The 20,167-nt window shown below is 35.6% G+C and overlaps 1 protein-coding gene across 2 annotated transcripts in view; it reads left to right on the top strand.

Moving 5' to 3' along the window:
* LOC150106226 (gamma-tubulin complex component 6-like) overlaps window positions 1–20,167 on the top strand; it is a 909,633-nt gene that overhangs the window by 426,250 nt on the left and 463,216 nt on the right. For both annotated transcript variants that reach the window (XM_090392253.1, XM_090392252.1), the window contains 2 exons: window positions 2,636–2,702; window positions 11,728–11,837. In XM_090392253.1, coding sequence (XP_090248379.1) covers window positions 2,636–2,702; window positions 11,728–11,837 — 177 coding nt within the window. The remainder of the gene's footprint in view (window positions 1–2,635; window positions 2,703–11,727; window positions 11,838–20,167) is intronic.

The raw sequence follows: 20,167 nt of genomic DNA, 5'->3' as shown, positions 1-20,167 counted from the left end.
TTACAGATTTTGGAGGACATAGATTCTAACGAGGAACGAATTGTAGCCACAAGGCAAGGAATAAAAAAATCATTAGCTTGCTATGAAGAAATTTTGCGTGACAAGAAAAAGACATTATGCCTTCAAATGAATCTATTAGATTTTATGAAACTATCGACATCGAAATAACTTTCTTTTTTTTATGTACGAAAACCTAAAATTATGATTATATTTTTTAAAAAATATAGGTGTTTTTGTAAACCTTTGGTCCCAATTGTATGTTTGTATATATAAATTACATGCAAAATTATACCCCATGTTATGCAAATTCGACTTATGCACTTTTTGTTGGTCCCACCTACCGTGTAACGTCGGGGTTTTACTGTATTCTAGTTTATTTTTGTTTTTAAGTGAGGTCTTGTATAGTATTTTGGCTGTAATTGTTTTTAGGAAGGTATTGCTGATAACTTTTAATTCATCTTTAAGTGCTTGTTTATTGGAACTAATCTTCAAAGTCCTGTTTTTTAGTGTTTTAATGCCCCCTAGTTTTTGTGTTGGGTGGTGATAGAAGTTTATGTGTATATATTGGCCAGTATGTGTTGGTTTCCGATAAACAGTGAAGAAGAGACTGCCAGAAGGAAGATGTGTGACAAATGTATCTAAAAATGGAAGTCTGTTCTGCTTTTCAATCTCAATTGTGAATTATTTGTGTTGTTTCTTTAGGTAAACCTAAACAAGCAACACAAACACACAGAATTCACAGTAAGCACACTCACGAATGTAAGCATGCTTACTGTAATCATATCAAGAATGGGAAAATTCCTCTGTAATAGCAGAAGTAATTTATTTGATATATACCAGGGGTGGGCAAGTTCTTTGGTAATAAGAGCTGCATATAATACATTTTTGAATGTTCAAGAGCCGCAGAAAATATTATTTTAAAATTGTATTTATAAATAATAAAAAATACACCTATATACTAGTTTGACTCTCGCCAAAAAAGAATATGTTTATTTTCTACACGTTGTAGGCTTTGTTTGATTCTTCATTTGTGCAGTTAATAGTTTAAAATCTGGCTGGTAGGATGTCAAAGCTGTTTTAAGATGCTCAATGAGGTGGCTGTTAGTGAGGATAGTATGTTTTGACTTGACAAATTTCATTACAGAGAAGAGAGATTGACAGCAGTAAGTTGTCCCCAAAACATAGAGTAGTTGGAAGCCAATTTTCTGAAGATTGGAATACTTTGCTTCTGGGATTTGTTTCCAAAAGTCATTTACAGATGAGCTTTTATGTACTAGCTTCAAACCCACATCTTCCTACTGCTCAATAAACTCTGTCTCTATTAAATCAACATTTGCGGTAAAAGATGCAACAACAGGACATCCATCACTGATGACATCAATCAAAAAATGATTCGCAAGAAATTCAAAACATGGCCTTAACTTTTTTAGTTTCTCAAACCTATTCTCAAAATCATTATAAAGTGTTTCCAAGTTTCCTTCGTATTGTTTCAGTTAAAATTGTCCTCACTTTGTTGGTTAAACATTCTCATTTCTTGTTTGTATTTCCAATTTATACTCTTCTGTTGTTCAGTCATTTTAAACAAGGGTTTTATAACTTTCAAATCAATCTTAATTATTTATTAATCAGAAAAGTACTTATCTACACTAAAATTCACTAGTTATGTTCCGCTACCACCACAAGCACGTAACTTGTGTGTACTGCATGAAGGGTGATGAAGCAAAGTCCAGGCAACAGAGCTGGTGGGTAATGCAGCGATCATAGTATTCACTTTTGGAACTAATTTTGGCTGGAGCGACACAGGCCATAAAATGTCAAAACACTTTTTACTAACTAAATACGATAATAAAATCCACATTAACAACCCTTTTGGCTGGTACCATTTAAAAGCTAAAAATGTCAAGTTTCAAAATATGTTTTTTACTTATCTTTAAAGCATTTATGAAATAAAATATTCTAATATTGGTACATACTCTAGATTACTAATATAAAAATTGAGAAAAAATGGCAGTGAAAACCAGTATTAATTAAATTGCACAGATAGCTTTGCTAGCTGCAGTTTGCCCACCCCTGATATATACTAATTATACTACTCTCTAACTCTGCTTCCCCACTGAGATGAAACAGGAAACAAAATAATTCATTATATATGCTGATCAGCTTCATTAATATACACCATGTATTTTGCTTATCATAATTTACTCTGTGGTATCTTTTGCTTTTGTCATGCCATCCTTTGGAGCAAGAAATTACTGTATTATAAGCAACACTTCCTCTAATTTTTTTTTTGTTTGTTTGTTTTTACTGCTATGCAGACCTGCTGCTGCTCTGTGTGGAAAACTATTTACATGGCCTGATATTGTAGCACTGTAAAAGTTTTTTTGTAAAAACAGAGAACCCAAATGACTTAGTCTGCTGGCATCTGCACCACAACAATTCAGCGTGTTTAGAAGCATTTTAGTAACTGCATGGCAACATGCCTATACTGCTTAGAACATTGATTGTAAATTATATCAAATGTTATTTAGTTTGGCTTTCATATTGCCAGTTTTATTTATTAAAGATATTTTTTTATAATTCACTGATTTATATTACATTATTTTGTTTCTCATCTTGTATTTTAATTTAATTTTAGGTTCCTTACGCAGCTGTGCAAGTGTTCCATTAAAGACCATATAACCTCAAGTGGTGGTATTCCCAAGGTTAGAATTTTGTAAATATTAAAGAATTACAGAATATATATATAATTAGCTAATTCATCTATCTGTCTTCGAAGTTGGTGTTGTACTGCTACAGAGGATTCAGTTGATACGACTAATATGTGGATTGATGGGAGTTTCAGTGGTAATTTGGATTTCTTGAAGTGCCATGATATGTGCAAAGTCTTTTATAATGGCTGTTTGACTTGTCTGTGTTATCATTTTATTTTTAGGATTTTCATCAGCAGGCTGTTGAATGTTTTTACACTTCAGGTTTTCTGGGTTAGAAGGGCTTCTGTGGTTCTTATTCCTGCACAATGCCAGAAAACAGAAAGGTTTGGCCAGTTCTTGACTTATGATGTTCTATTATAGTCTAACTATATTAGAATAAATAAAACTATATAAATCTATTATAGTCTAACCTAGTGATAAATAAATTTTCAACATCTTTCTCTAAATCCAGAGTAATTTTTAAAAAAGGTGATAAACCTTTTGGCAACTCCCATAGGCACAGATGACTTGCTACTGCTTCTGCCTGGTATCTCCAGCTCTGGGCTTGGCTCCCACTGAAGAGACCTCAATAAAGGTCGAAACTAGTCTGGGTAGATGGCCAATCCCTTTAATGCATAACAGTATACATATCCACATAGGAAATGTGTTTTGCATTATGGGAGATACTGGGTTAGAAGTGCCTGGTAGCTTGCTCCACCTTTGCCACAAGTTGCCTTGGTGTTGCACTACTTACTGGATAAGATAGTACAACACTATATTTAGTCCTGAAGATATTTTCAGGCGCAAACTTTGTTTGCTCTCACTGGGATAAAGGATTAAACTAAATCTATTATAGTCTAACCTAGTGATAAATAAATTTTCAACATCTTTCTCTAAATCCAGAGTAATTTTTAAAAAAGGTGATAAACCTTTTGGCAACTCCCATAGGCACAGATGACTTGCTACTGCTTCTGCCTGGTATCTCCAGCTCTGGGCTTGGCTCCCACTGAAGAGACCTCAATAAAGGTCGAAACTAGTCTGGGTAGATGGCCAATCCCTTTAATGCATAACAGTATACATATCCACATAGGAAATGTGTTTTGCATTATGGGAGATACTGGGTTAGAAGTGCCTGGTAGCTTGCTCCACCTTTGCCACAAGTTGCCTTGGTGTTGCACTACTTACTGGATAAGATAGTACAACACTATATTTAGTCCTGAAGATATTTTCAGGCGCAAACTTTGTTTGCTCTCACTGGGATAAAGGATTAAACTAAATCTATTATAGTCTAACCTAGTGATAAATAAATTTTCAACATCTTTCTCTAAATCCAGAGTAATTTTTAAAAAAGGTGATAAACCTTTTGGCAACTCCCATAGGCACAGATGACTTGCTACTGCTTCTGCCTGGTATCTCCAGCTCTGGGCTTGGCTCCCACTGAAGAGACCTCAATAAAGGTCGAAACTAGTCTGGGTAGATGGCCAATCCCTTTAATGCATAACAGTATACATATCCACATAGGAAATGTGTTTTGCATTATGGGAGATACTGGGTTAGAAGTGCCTGGTAGCTTGCTCCACCTTTGCCACAAGTTGCCTTGGTGTTGCACTACTTACTGGATAAGATAGTACAACACTATATTTAGTCCTGAAGATATTTTCAGGCGCAAACTTTGTTTGCTCTCACTGGGATAAAGGATTAAACTAAATCTATTATGATGTTCTGTTTGAAAACAGAGATGAACACAGCTGCTTGAGCTGATGATGAGCTTCTCTACCTTTCCAGTAGTGCTGAACATCTCGGTAGAATAAAGGTAGTTTGAGGAGTGGGTTAGAGATGGGAGTATTCTTCTGGTGGAAGGGGGGGGGGTATGTCATTACTTTGAAAGAGTGCCATCTGGTTGATGCCATTTGTCAGACTCTCAGCCATATGGTTGAGAGTCTGACACTGACTGATGTTTTCACTCAGTCAGCCACTGAGTGAAGAAGTTGTTCACATATTATTCTGATTGCCTAGTACATATTTGATGCAGCTATGTCTGGTCTAGTAGGTATTTGAATTGGTTGTCTCTGAGAGAGATGCGTAAGTACTTTGTTCTTTCATTTGACCAGCTGTATCGAAGCCGCTGTGTGATGCTCTGGATTGTGTTGGTAAGATTTTGTGCTGTCTAATTTTACCTTATTCAAAGTGATTTTTATCCAATTTTCAATCACAAATGACAGTACAACAATATATATATAAAGGAACTGAAAAACTCAAAACCACCTGTAAGTAAATACTTTTCAACAAAAGGAATTCTATCTTAACATCATCCAAAGCAAGAGCTAGTGCACTACATATAGATATGCCTGCAGCATGAAGCAAAGATGACAACAAAGCTGAGTTTCATTCCACAGGCAACTCACTTGGTCACTTGCCTCTGAATCCTCTTCACTGCTTCCTCATCCCCAAAAAACCTGATCACAGTAATCTAGATGTGGGCATACCAAGGCCTTATAAAGAGGAATAAACCACTTATCTCTATTTGTTACTCTATTCTTCAATAGCTAAGTAATATTATGGGCTACCTTAGCAATATGTCCTTGAAACTTTAACTGTCTGTCTACCATCACTCCTAAATCTCTAGCGTCATTTATTTCTGGAGTACAGTGTCATCAATGTGATACATGGCTTGTAATCTGTCTATCCCAAAATGCATAACTTGACATTTCTTGGCATTAAACTGACACTGATTACTGCCTATACTGACAGCCTATTAAAATCATCCTGCAAGCTTTCCACATTGTCTTGATTAACTATTACTCTACTTAATATCGCATCATTGGCAAACAACTGAATTCTTCTTTTCAGGTTATTTCCTATATCATGTATGTACAAAATAAACAGCAATGGTCCCAGCACTGAACTGTGTGGCACACCACTAGTCACCTGTTTTTGCCTCGATTCTACCCCTCCATATGCCATTTTTTGATATCTGAACAGCAGCCACCCTCTTATCCACTTAACCAGTGTCATACCCATCCCCATTTGTTCTAATTTGTGTAACAGAGTTCCATGTGGTATTCTGTCAAATGCCTTTGCAAAATCCAGCAAAATCATTGTGTAGCCATTTTCTTTATCCAACTCAGCTGTTACTCTATTATAAAATGTTAATAAATTACTAAGGCATGACCAACCATTCACAAAGCCATGTTGACCCTCATACAGTCTCACATTTCTATCTATGCATTTTGAATTCTCTTTTTTATAAATTTTCCTAGTACTTTTACCACTATGCCTGAGTTACTGACTGGTCTATAATTTGCTACTGCAGTCTTAGAACATTCTTTATGCAAAGGAATTATTTTGCTATCTTTCCACTCCCTTTGAACTCTATACCAGAGCTTAGACTTAAATTAAAGAGCTTAGTCAAAGGCACTACCAGTTCCCTTGCACATTCTTGCAAAACCCTAGCTGATATCCAACTAATCCCACAGCTTTATTACATTGAGATTCTGCAATACCCTGAGAATCTCCATTTCATCCACTTCTGTTCCCACATTAGTGCATGTCAAATAGGTTAATGCAGTAACCTCACTAGGATGATGTATATCCTTGCAAAGCGGTCACTCAGTGGCTCAATTATTTTATCCACTTCTCTCCTCGTGACCATCATCAGTTATTAAGGTTGATCTTCCATAGTTATTTTTCCTTTTACTTGCTACATAATGAAAGAACTCTTTGGGATTTCTCATGTTTGGATATTCCTCATGTTTTACAATCTCCCAAGTTAAGACCACGTGGTCACTTTCACCAATTCGAGGCAATGTTGTCACCTTGAGAATGGATAGCTCTTCTCATTTTATGACTAATTCCAATACTCTCCTGATCCTAATCCCCTTCTTCACATGCTGCCTTAAGTAATTATCTCTCAGCAGGTGAATATATTCTATATCCTTCCTGCCATGCGATTTTTCTTCTTTCCAATCTATATCTCCATAGTTGAAGTCCCACATAATAATCACTTGACTTGTACTGATTGTACTAATTTGGTGATGCATGTCTTCCAGATCTCCATGGCCTATATCAACAACCAACAGTATATTTTGTTTTACTGGCCTTAATCTCACACCAATTTGCTTCAAATGATCAGCCGTCCTCCCGCCTGCCTTCTATTCTTCTTGGTTGAATTCATCTGCTATCATCAGCAGTACACCCCCCCCCCCCCATCCATTCTTTTCTGACTTCCCTGAAAACACTAAACCCTTCATATTTGATCCCTGTAACTACATCATTTGCTGCTAGCCAAGTCTCACTGATGTCTGTAATTGGAAAGGTTGTACTAACCAATGCCAAAAACTCTTTCCTATTGTTCCTGATACCTCTGGCATTATTTTATAGAAACTGCAGCATCCCTTTAGTCCCCCACCCACCTTTACTTTTTCAATTGACCACCCTATTCCATATTTTTGCTTGAGAGACTAGATTCCTCACTTGATCATTCTCACACTCACTTCATGGGTACCTTCACAAAAATCACCCCAATTGCTTAAGTTTCCCTGAATTTGCATTTTTGTATGCTCAGTGAACACTATCCAGACACCTAACACCAAAACCATTTAGATGCAGTCCATCAGCATTGTACAATCCTCCTTTCCCTCAATCAGAGACCACAGATCCACAAATTCTACATCATTCCTTTTGTATGCTCTACTTATAGACTTATTGGCTATCAATGCCCTCCTCCTCAGTTCACTTGTATCATAGTATGGTATGAGACTTACAATCTTCACCTTCTTGCTCTTCAGTTTTGTCTCTTCTGACAACTCTTTTACATCCTCCCTCATAGAATACTTCTATTCTTGCCTCTCAAATCATTTGTAGCAACCAAAGACAATCATTTCCTTTTTGCATCCGGTTAGCATGGCCAATATTGTGAATTTTTGCACCTGTGAAACACGATTTTGTCATACTTTTGTTACGCACTCCTGTGATCATCGCGTCTTCATACATAATTTTCTCCTTAACTTGTTTTTCTTGTTTGTTTGTTTGGTCTTTATTATTCCTTCGGATCACTTGCTTTCTATTTTCAGCCCTGCTTAAATCTTGCCAGTTTTCAGTTTCATCCTTTGTCCTGTGAATGATAATATTAAAGCATGCTGTTTCTTTATTAATATTCATTTTGTTCTTCTCTGTTTCCACCGCCGCATGTTTGATATTAATGACATCATTGTCCATCTTTCTGTCAGTATTTGCTGTGTTCTTGTCACCTAACATACACTTTTGCAACACTTAACACATACCCTATCTCCAGTTTCAATTTTCTGTCACTCCTAATCCAGTTCTAGAGATCAAGCATGTAGAGAGGCTGAGTCATTTGCATCACCAATGACCTTATACAAATATTACACATGCCTACCAGAATACCAGACAAGATGTCACCAGATGTCAGGTAAATAGTTGATCAGTAACTTCAGCATGCCATGTAGATAGTAGTGCAGTTTGTTTCTTTGTATTTATACATATACTCCAGAAGATGATCTTAATGTGAAGGTCGAAACGTTGAGTGTATATATTTTGGTTTATATTAAACTAAAGTTTTACTCTAACACGGTAATTTTTCGTAATGTAAAAGCAAGAAACTTGCATTCTGTCCAAGTGGCAGCCATGCATTCTGGTCTCTAGTCAAGCAATTGGTCTCAACTTCTGGTTAAAGAAAGCTGTTTAAGTACTTGAGGTTTCTGATTGAGGAACCTCAATCAGAATACCACCCACCACTTGCTTCAGACACCCAAAATATTGCGGAATTGTATATCCTCTTTATGATTTCGATTTCTTCTGGGTTACTTTTTTTTCCATTTCTACGCTCTCATAGTATCTTTCAAAACATTTTTGTCACTTTCATCATCTTCTGTATTATCTTCATTATCTTATATCTTCTTCATTATTTTCTATTCTATGTAACACTTGCCCATGTTATTCTGTCCTACTTTTTGTGAATTTGAATTTGATAGTTAAACAGTTATTATTATGTGACACTTCCAGGGAGTCCAAAGACTCATCGAGGGAGGGTGCCTACTCTACAACTCTCCATCTCCACCACTCAATCTACCAACTATAGCGAACTGCATCATCTACACCAATGCCATCTACTGCCCACCACCACTAGTATTTTCATAGACAATCAAAATATCCATATCTATGTCAGGATTCAAACCTGCAGCCATTTGGCTGGAGAGTAAATATGCTCACCACTCGGCCAACCAGACTGGCAGTTATGGAAGTATAGCTGTTCAGAGATTAGAAAAATGGCTATTTTAAATGTTCTGAAATTAAAATTTCATCTATCTCCAATTTAAGTTCAAATATGAATAACTATAACAGTGTTATATTAAGATACACCCTTACATGGTCCGTCCCATTGACTATAACCTTATTGTGATAACACAATTAGAGCATAAGATGCTGTTAGATTCTTAGATTAATATTAATTAAGAAATATATAATGCTGTACCTGATTAGATTAATGGGAAGGAGACACCTGTATTTGAAATATCTAGGATGTGTAATTGCTTCTTTTGTTTCCTTGCCATAAAAAAAAAAAATATATATATATATATATATATATAGTTGGACATAGACAGAAATTTGTATAACATCAATCATCTTCTATTTTTATGCTTCTAATTCATTCCTATGTCTTTCCTAAATTTTCAAAGACATTTTGTTATCCTTTATAGTTATATTGGCAGTAAAAATGGTAATGGCAAATGTATTTAAAAAAAAAAGTGGTAAAGATTTCGAAAGCCCACAGATAAGTTACAATTTTTTTTCATTATGTATTATATTCGATTATTGCATTTTCATTGGATACATTAATCATGTAAAGCGAAGGATTTTCTTATATTGTACCTGGAACACATTCTTAACATGCCATGAGATGAAGTAGACCTCACATGTTTCATAACCACACTGATATACTGATGTTTCAGGGATTACTTCACCCATGAATTCATCTCACCTGCTGACCTGTAATTCCTATTACAAATTTATATGATTCTATTATATCTCTTCTCCTGTTCCTGACAATTCTGACTATTGCTTACCCTCTGCTGGATCTTTTAAACTGCCTTTTCATCCCCAAGGACTCTGGTGACCATATCTGAACACACTTATCCTGATGCAGTCCTTAACATTCAACTCTCTATATACTGTCACCCTTAGATATGGCATTGCATACAGAATAAATTCAGATACATTAATTAATTCTTCTCTGACTAGACAGAGAAGAAGAATCAGTGTTTCTTTTTGATTAACATTTATTGTACCTAGGTTCCTTTGAACTAATCCGAATTAAAAATACTTTGAAATGACTTAACAGCACTGTTCATAAGTGAATAAATTGAGAGGTATACTTCACTGATATTGTTCTTAAATAGAGGTAACAACAGTTTTTGCATGTTATTACTTGTAAAGAAGAGATATGTTTGAAAATTTCAATCTGTTAAGAAATAAGTAAGCTATGGGCAAAAGGATTTTTTTTCCCATGCAGAGAAATACTTTCTTCATAAAATACAGATTAGGTTAGGATTTCCATAGAAGTAAATCAGCTGTTCATTATTCAAGAAGAAAAGAACAACATTCATGTCTGCATTCAGTTGTTTTACTTTGTCTGAATATTTAGTGATCAGTGATATTTTTACAAGGAATTATGAGAAATGCAAATAAACGTTTTACTTAGAAATGTGACATAATGCAATTTTGCATTGCGTCAAAATTTTATTAAGTAATAACTTCATTTTATTGAGTTGTTATGTAAAGAGCATATATTAAGTTCAGAAGTTAAGAATTTTACAAACTTGGGAGCAAATATAGATATTGAAGGTGTAACTGACTGGGATATAATGTCAAGATTGACAAAAGCTAATACTGTTTTCAGAAAACTAATTATGGAAATCATCCAAATATCACAATAAAACTAAAATAAAGATCTTCAGTAGCAATGTTAAGGGTGTATGATTATATATATATATGGATCAGAGACATGAAAACAGATTCATAAGATCAAAAAGCCAAAGACCAAAGAAGCAAGCTAAAATAAATAGCTCTCGAATAAAATATTTAAAATATTTTGGCTTCATCATATTAACAAACAATGGCCTATATAAATTGACCGAGCAAAAGTATCACTTATGAAATAAAAAAGTGCTGGTGGAAATGGAGTGGACACATAATGAGAATGGACAGCAAAGTGATTCCTAAAGTGGCTTTGACATAGATACCAGAAGAAAAAAGGAAAAGAAGGCCTAAATTAACTTTGCAGAGAATGACAGAAAAGAAGAATGGCTGGCTGGGAGAATTGGAGAGAGATTCTGAACTGGTGGCTCAAGGCAGTGGTCTTTGGAAGACACCGAACTTGGCCTTTTGTGCCATGCATGAAGCAAGTAAGATAAGTATTGTCTGCCCACAGATCATAGAACTGGTCTGGTAGATTGCCAAGAATAGTTAATTCATGCTGAAGGGGAAAAAGAAATAAAGGATGTATAAATTGGTCACCAACATGTGAAATCACATGCTTTATATACGTAAAATTTTCCAACTGTTATATAAGCAAAATAGTTACCACTTTATGAACTAAAATGTTCATAAAAGAAAAGTTAATTTTCTGATGTGTAATAATAAACAACTCATCCCACAAGACAGATTGATTACGCTATTATCAGAATGGATTCTCCTTCTTCTGACATATGCACAAGTGTCGAAGGGTCTCGCATCTGTGGGTGTACAGTTAGTAAAGATCATATCAGTCAGTATTAATGGAAATATATTTCTGTAATGTTTCCAAAACTTTGTTGAGTGTTTCTATTTTTATAGTAAATTAATTCAACACACATATTTATGAGATTGAAGGTATTAGAAATTAATGTGTTAATTGTAGTGGTGGTCTGTTGTTAAGGGTTTTGATTGATGTCTCTTTGTGATTGAAACATTATAAATGAAATTATAAACATAAGTGAAAAAATATAAATATTATATTAACAACCTTTTTTGTTCTTAGGGTGTTGAGTTGCTGTCATATTTGTACCAGTGTGCTGTTGATCATTGGGGACAAGAAAATTATCTTATATTAATTTTTCTGCTTAAAGCTGCTACATTACCTTATCTCAGGTAATTGTTTAATAAGAATTCCATACCGTTTTTTTAATGATAATTCAGTTTTATTAGTTTCTTATAATAGGTTGATAATAGGTTGATCATAAATATAGAAAATGGAGGGGGGGGGGGCAATGATTATGAATAGAAATTGAAAATTAGGAAAAGGAGGAGTAGCTATAGTATTCAAGGAAGGATAATTGTTATGGGTGATTTTAATTATTGCAGTAAAGATTAGAATGAACAAACCTTGGAGGTTCTGTAGCAAATCCTGAAGAAAACATTGATGGATTCAGCCAGAGAGGCATGTGGTGAGGTTGTCTGCAAGGATAGAAAAATCAGAACTCCATGATGGACACAGGAAGTTAAAGAGGCAGTGAAGGAAAAGAAGAAAGCATATCAAAAGTTCCTGACAAATAAGTCAGCTTGTGCACTTTGAGAATACAGAGACAAATGTAAGAAAGCTAAAACTGTGTAAAACTAGCTAAACAAAAGTGATGGGAAGACTTTGGTAAGAACATAGAAAATAAATATCAAGAAGGTGGCAAGATATTCTGGAGGTTGTTGAAAAAGCTCAGAAACGGAGGAAAGAGTGCTGTAAAAGGAATTAGAGATGATAAAGGTGACATGAGAACTGGAGAAAAAGATATCCTTGAAATAATTGCTTCAAAAAATTGCTAAATGAAACAATCATTAACAGCACAATGGTAAAAAACCCTCAACAGGCATACAAGCAGGAATACATATCCATGTTTGAAGTACAAAAAGCCATCAAAACCCTGAAGTGTGGAAAGGCAGCTGGAGTAGATGATATATGACTAGAAATGCTCAAGTATGAGGTATAAAAGCCTTGCAGTGGCTGCAAGGCTCTTATACCTCATACTTCAATCATATGGAATTCGTCCTCTCTGTCCAGACCTCAGAAGGTCTGGACAGAGGGGACGAATTCCATATGATTGGAGTAGAGCTCTCATAGTACCCATATATATATATAAAAAAAAAAATAAACCTGCATGTGGGAATTACAGTGGTATTTCCTTGCTGAATGTTCCTGGTAAGATTTATGCAAGTGTACATCAGGAATTGTTGAGAAGGATTGTGGAAGGGAAGCTTGGTGCAGAACAAGCTGGATTCAGGCCACTTAGAGGCTTTCAGGATCAAATTTTCACTTTACAACAAATAGTTCAAAAAATTGTGGAAAAACAACAAAGATCTGTATTTAAGTTTTGTAGATCTGGAAAAGGCATATGACAAGGAGCCGACAGAAAAGCTATTCAAAACGCTATAGTTGTATGGTGTCAATGGGGAATTTATCAATCAATACTTAGTCTTCATTTTAAGTCGTAAGTCAGCAGTTAGAATTGAAGGAAGTACAGAAAGGTTGTTTAATGTTAAATATGATGTCAGACAGTGATGTACGTTATCCCCTCTGTTATTCATTATCTATATGGATCACATTATGAAAGAAAGCAGGATTAAACCTGATATGAAAATTGGAGATATTAATCTCTGCTCTTTACTTTAGCAGATGATGTTATACTTATCAATAAATCTGCTACAAGTCTGCAAGATTCCCTGACTAAATCTAATAACTGTTGTAATAGATATGGTATGAAGGTCAGCAATAAAAAGACAAAGACAATGAAAATAGGCAGAATCGTTGAAAATGTCAACTGCTTTGTGAACGGAGAACCTGTGGAACAAGTAAAACATTTCACCTGCTTAGGCACGATTTTTAGTGAAGATGGTAAATTAAATATAAAGAAATAGACAACAGAATCAATAAAGCTGTATGGTAGAAAGTCAACTGAATAAAATTATATGGAATAAGAGAGAGATCAGTCAAAACACTAAATTATCTGTATACAAGACAGTGTTGAAACCAATTTTAACTTATGGATCTAAGAGCTCGGTTAGAAATAAGACACTTGACCAAACTCCAGAGACCACAGATATGAGAGTCCTGAGAAAGATTAGGCGCCTGAACAGATGGCATCAATGGCAATATCATATTAAAAATGAGGATATTAGGAAAGAACTTGACATTGTTAGCATCCAGGAATGTGTTAGCAGAGCTAATCTCGGACAGTATGGTCACTTTAAACAGAATGGGAGAGGAAAGAATCGCAAAGCAGGTGTTCTGTGCCAGGTTGGGAGGGAAAAGACCCATAGGAAGGCCAAGATATAGTTGGATTGATGCAGTAAAAAGTGCCTTAGAAGATAGAAATATAAGATATGATAATGTTGGAGTTTACAGATAACAGATTGATTTGGAGAAAAATTGTAGACAGGAAGCTAGTGGTGATGTAAGTTTTTCATGTGGTTCTCATATCCTGTTCACACCTTGATGTACATGTCAGGAATTTGATGATGATGATTAGAAGAATGGCTAAGATATAAAAAATAGACTTAAAATCATTATTATTTATGTGGGCACTCCATGTAGTCAAAAGACTCATCACGGGGAGATCCGCTCTATCCATGAACACAATACCTATCATACATCTCCTTAAACCTATTCACTGTTGGGCTGTACACAACCGCCGCTGGTAATCCAACCAGTCATTCAACGCTCTCCAAGAAAAGAACCTAGTATGCACACTTGTACTAACCACACTCTTAGACAGCTTCCCAGTTGATCCCCTTGTTTTCCACCTACTGCCCATGTTTTCAGAAATTTTTTCTGTGTTAGTCTTATAGTATCCCTCTAATAACATAAGTTTCTATCATGTCCCGTCTCCTTCACCTGTCAGCTAAACTGTGCAACTCACACACCGTCAGATTGTCCTCATAGGGAACATTCCACAGACCTGTTACCAGCTTGGTTACTCGTTTCTGAATCCTCTCGACCACCTCCTGATCCCCAGAAATGCAGGTGATCAAATCTGTGCACAGGTGTCAGCATGTGGCTGAATTATCGCCATATAAAGAGAGATAATAAGCTCTATATCTTTGCTTGTTGATGACAAACATCATTGCAAAATGGTTGGATTGGCAAATCCAACTGTTTTGCAATGTCATCCAGGTTATCTCCTTGCTTTTTTGTCTATACATGCTCATTCACTTCTTCTTTCACATCAACCTTTCTTCTGCTATGTTCCCTGTCCATCCTGAGTCTTCCCATATCCCTGTTTGTCTTGCACACCTGTTCTCTCATTCTCTACACTCATGCTACTCGCTGCTCCATTCATAAGCACCACTTCAGTCTCTTTTTCCTTACTCTCCCATCCTTTCACATCACTTCTTACTTGCTCAAATTCATTCCCTGCAGTCATTACTCTCTCTTCCAGCAGCAGCCTCTCCAAATCACTTGTACCAAAACCATTAAAATGTCCATCACTCTTATGCAGTTCATTTCATTTTTCAAACTCATTCCACACATTAACTAACTGCACTCCTTTTTGTTCACACATTTTCACTAGCATATTATTTATAATCCTTGCTCTCTGCCTTATCTCATCAATGTCACACCTGGGCAACGACCTGAGTACATTTCCTGTCACACTATTATCTGTAATCATTCTCAACAACCTCCTTATATCCAGTCTTACATTCTCCTTGTTCCCAGTCAATGGTTCCTACTACTACCACCAACTCTTTTGCTTACCTACTCCTCATATCTAACCCCTCAATCACTCTATTCATTTTATCTCCTGGAAAACAAACTGTATGCATCTTTTTGTTTAACATACCTCTAATAATTGAATACTCATACAATGCAAATCATGAGTCTTTTGTCATTTTTTCTTACTAACATCATTCATTTCCATTTTCTTCACTCTTCTATATATATATATCTACAGTTCTCTTCATTTCACTCTGTATATCCACTTCGTCTCTTGCCTTATCTTCACCAACTCAGGTTTCAAATATCATCATCAAATTCCTGCCATTTACCCTTAAGGGGTGTACAGGATATGATAGTACTATATGAAAAGAATTACATCATTACCAACTTCCTATCTACAATTTTCCTCCAAATCAGTCTGTTACTTGTCAAGACTCAAACATTATCAGATCTTATATTTCTATCATCTAAGGCACTTTGTACCGTATCAATCTACCTATATCTTGGTCTTCCTCTGGGTCGTTTTGCTGCCAACCTGGCAGAGAACACTTGTTTTGCTAATCTTTCTTCACCCATTCTGTCTGTTTAAGTGACCATACCACCTGAGATTAGCTCTGCTAACGCATTCCTGGATGCTGACAATGTCAAGTTCTTTCCTAATATCCTCGTTTTTAATATGATATTGCCATTGATGCCATCTGTTCATGCCTATGATCTTTCTCAGGACTCTCATATCTGTGGTCTCTAGTCTTTGGTCAAGTGTTTTACTTCTGACACAGCTCTCAGATCTATAAGTTAAAACTGGTTTGAACACTGTCTTGTATACAGCTAATTTAGTGTTCCGACTAATTTCTCTCTTATTCCATATGAATTTATTCAATTGACTTCCCACCATACCAGCTTTGCTGATTCTGTTGTCTATTTCTATATTTAATTTACCATCTTCAGTAAAAATCGTGCCTAAGTAGCTGAAATGTTTTACTTGTTCCACAGGTTCTCCATTCACAACACAGTTCACATTTTCAATGATTCTGCCTATTTTCATTGTCTTTGTCTTTTTATTGCTGACCTTCATACCATATCTATTACAACAGTTATTCAATTTAGTCAGAGAATCTTGCAGACTTGTAGCAGATTTATTTAGAAGTATAACATCTTCCGCATAAAGCAAAGAGCTGACATTAACATCTCCAATTCTGATATCATGTTTAATACCACTTTCCTTCATAATGTGATCCATATAGATAACGAATAACAGAGGGGATAATGTACATCCTTGTTTGACACCAGATTTAACATTAAACCATCTTCCTGTACTTCCTTCAATTCTAACTGCTGACTTACAACTCAAATAAAGACTAAGTATTGCTTGATATAATGCCCCAGTGACACCATATAACTGTAGCATATTGAATAGCTTCTCTCTTGGCACCTTGTCATATGTCTTTTCGAAATCGACAAAACTTAAATACAGATCATTATTATATTCCCATGCTTTCTCGACTATTTGTTGTAAAGTGAAGATCTGATCCTGACAGCCTCTATTTGACCTGAATCCAGCTTGTTCTTCACCAAGCTTTTCTTCGTTCGTTCAGTATCCAAGTATCCATTAGGTCAGAAGCCCTGGTCGGTTCTCCGCATTCCTTTAAAAGCTATGTGGAGGTCTCCTCTCAGTTATACAGCTTTGACCCTTAAACACCCCTTTCAAATATTGTTTTGTTTTTTCTTTCACTCTCACTATCTTATCATAAGTCACATAAGCTTGTTTGCCACCAACCCCTCACTATCTTACCATTAATTGCACTCGGTTTTTCAACATCAACATTTTAATGTTGATGCTGAAAGATTTTGCAAATGTTGGAAAACATTTGCACAATCTTACTCAACTACCGTTTCAGTTATGATGCCATTATCCTTACTTATATTTAAACAAGCCTCGTAGTTCATCACAATATTGCACTTCCTACATACCCACAATCACTCCTTTCTCTTACTCAGCCTGACCACATAAACATCCACAACAGCTTTCATTTCATACATACTACATTCATTTCACTGTACCATTATTGAAAAATCCACACTATTCACTTTACATACCTTTCATGCTAACTTACACAACCATCCTCCTTTCACTGTCATGTTATATTAATGCACTAACAGGAAACAATGAATTTAATGTAATACATTGGAAGTTTATTTTTCACTTGGTTAGACTATATAATAAATTTAGTTTAATCCTTTATCCAAGTGTAAGCAAACAGAGTTTGGACCTGGAAATATCTTCAGGACTGGGGTAAGGTAGTGCAACTCCTAGCAAAGGTGTACCAAGCTCTCATTACTCCTTGTCTCAGTATATCCCATAATGTAAAGCACATATCCTTGTGGACATGTATACTGCTATGCATTAAGGGAAGGGCCAATACCCAGACCGGTTTCAACCTTTATTGAGGTCTCATCAGTGGAAGGCAGACCCAAACATGGAGATACTAAGGCAGAAGCAATAGGAGAGGTCATATTTACCTATAGGAGTTGCCAACAGGTGTACCACCTTATTATTGAATTACTCTGGATTTAGAGAAAGATGTTGGAAGTTTATTTTTCACTTGGTTAGAGTATAAAATAAATTTAGTTTAATCCTTTATCCAAGTGTAAGCAAACAAAGTTTGCTTACACTTGGCAACTCCTGTAGGTAAATATGACCTCTCCTTTTGCTTCTGCCTTAGTATCTCCATGTTTGGGTCTGCCTCTCACTGACGAGACCTCAATAAAGGTTGAAACCAGTCTGGGTAGTCGCCCTTCCCTTAGTGCATACAGTATACATGTCCGCAAGGAGATGTGCTTTACATTATGGGAGATACTGAGACAAGGAGTAATGAGAGCTTGGTCCACCTTTGCTAGGAGTTGCCTGGTGTTGCACTACCTTACCCCTGTCCTGAAGATATTTGCAGGTGCAAACTTTGTTTGCTTACACTTGGATAAAGGATTAAACTAAATTTATTAATGTAATACCATCTTAGAAATTTAACCAAACACTGTATTCCTCACTCAAATATATCACAGTAACATTCAATATCCACAAACTTGATAATATCACCATACATTAAATATAAAATTTACTTATCTTGTCACAGCCTATGCAATGACAGTATGAGAAATGTGGTTTTATTTGAAATACTAATCGCATCAGATAGTGCCTTTCTCTCAGTGAGGACGTTTTTCCAGTGAGCTGTGCAAAACTATTATAAACACTTTTTTTTTTAATCAAAAATGAGATTTTTCTGTTGTGTCTTTGCATCTGTAATATATGATTCACTGGTGTATGCTGGATGATGAATTTCCCATCAAATTCTGAATGATTAGGAAAAAGAATTTATTACTATTTTTTTTTTTTTATCATTACATATATCTTCTGGAAGATTGCACTGTTGATGAGCTATCCTCCCAGTTTCCAGGGAATTTATATATATACTGTTTATGTATGAAACATTTACCACAATTTCTGGGAAGGTGATTAAGGAGAAAGAAATAATCTGTTAATATGTTGCGTAAAAAAATGTTGGGGGATCGTACTCATTCAAAAAAACATTATGGGGAAGATTGTTCCAAAGAGCAGGGTGGATGGAATAAAGGATAATTATGGGAAGTTTGTTTGATATGTTTGCAACTCCAAACATATCAAACAAACTTCCCATAATTATCCTTTATTCCATCCACTCCTGTTCTTGGAACAATCTTCCTCATAATGTTTTTTTGAATGAGTACGATCCCCAACATTTTTTTTTTATGAAATTACTCTAATGAAGAAAGTGGAGGAATGGTAGTGGCAAGTTCATTAGAGTGATGCCATGAAAGTACTACAGAAGTGGCATAATGCAGAAGCAGAGCACCTATGGGAAAATGACTGAAGGGAGTCTGTGTATGAGAGAGAAGGTCACCTGTTAAACAGTTCACTGTCTTCTGTATGCCATCAAGAATTCTCAGAAAGATGAAAACACCCTAAATCTGACATTCTCGTGTTGGTCAGATCTGAGACTTTTAAAGTGTTAAGGAGTTGAACAGGAGAGAAGGTATGTTTTGAACAAAAATTAAGTTTTTAGAGACTGACCAGTCTGTTGATTTAAGATGTTTGTGTCAGGATAAGCTGAAGATGACAATCAGCTGAAGAAAGGGGATACTAATCTTGAAAGGTTACGGAACATTATCAAAAGTAAGTATGAGTGAATTAGAATCTGTCTTGTGGGTAATAAGACAAGATTTAGTTTTAATAACATTGAAATTCATTAAGATGTCTTCAGCCTACTTGAGAATACTTCTAATTTTTTAGGAAATGGCAACATAAACTATGTTATTAATCATAAAAACCTACCTAGGTACTTAATAATTAGTCAATTAATTTGGAGAAACTCTGGAGGCTGCAATTATTTGAGTACAGAGTCTATCAAATGGAAAAGAGTTAAGGAGACTACTTCATCAGCAAACTATGAATACAATTTGATGTTATAGAGAGAGAGATAGAGAAGGTCATTGAAGGAGGAAAAGCACAGAAGTCTCATGCAGTGAGCATCCAGAATGGAAGTCATGAAGTGCAGGAGGGAGATCATGGGGTGGGAGCTTGTTCAGAAGACCTTGATGATAGAATACAATTCCTTTGAAATATCAAGAGCCACTATGTGGGTTTCTCCAAATCTTTCTATGCTCTATATGCAAAGGTATGTAAAGTTAGTAGAGTTATTCCGTAAAACGAGAATGGCAGAATCCATATTTGTTGTCTTCTCCA

This window comes from Typopeltis vanoorti, chromosome 5, assembly GCF_054136105.1.
Source record: "Typopeltis vanoorti isolate ZY-2024b chromosome 5, IOZ_Tvanoo_1.0, whole genome shotgun sequence".
NCBI lineage: Eukaryota > Metazoa > Arthropoda > Arachnida > Uropygi > Thelyphonidae > Typopeltis > Typopeltis vanoorti.
The sequence above is the reverse complement of the archived record's forward strand: the minus strand, read 5'-3'. Positions and strand labels throughout refer to the sequence as shown.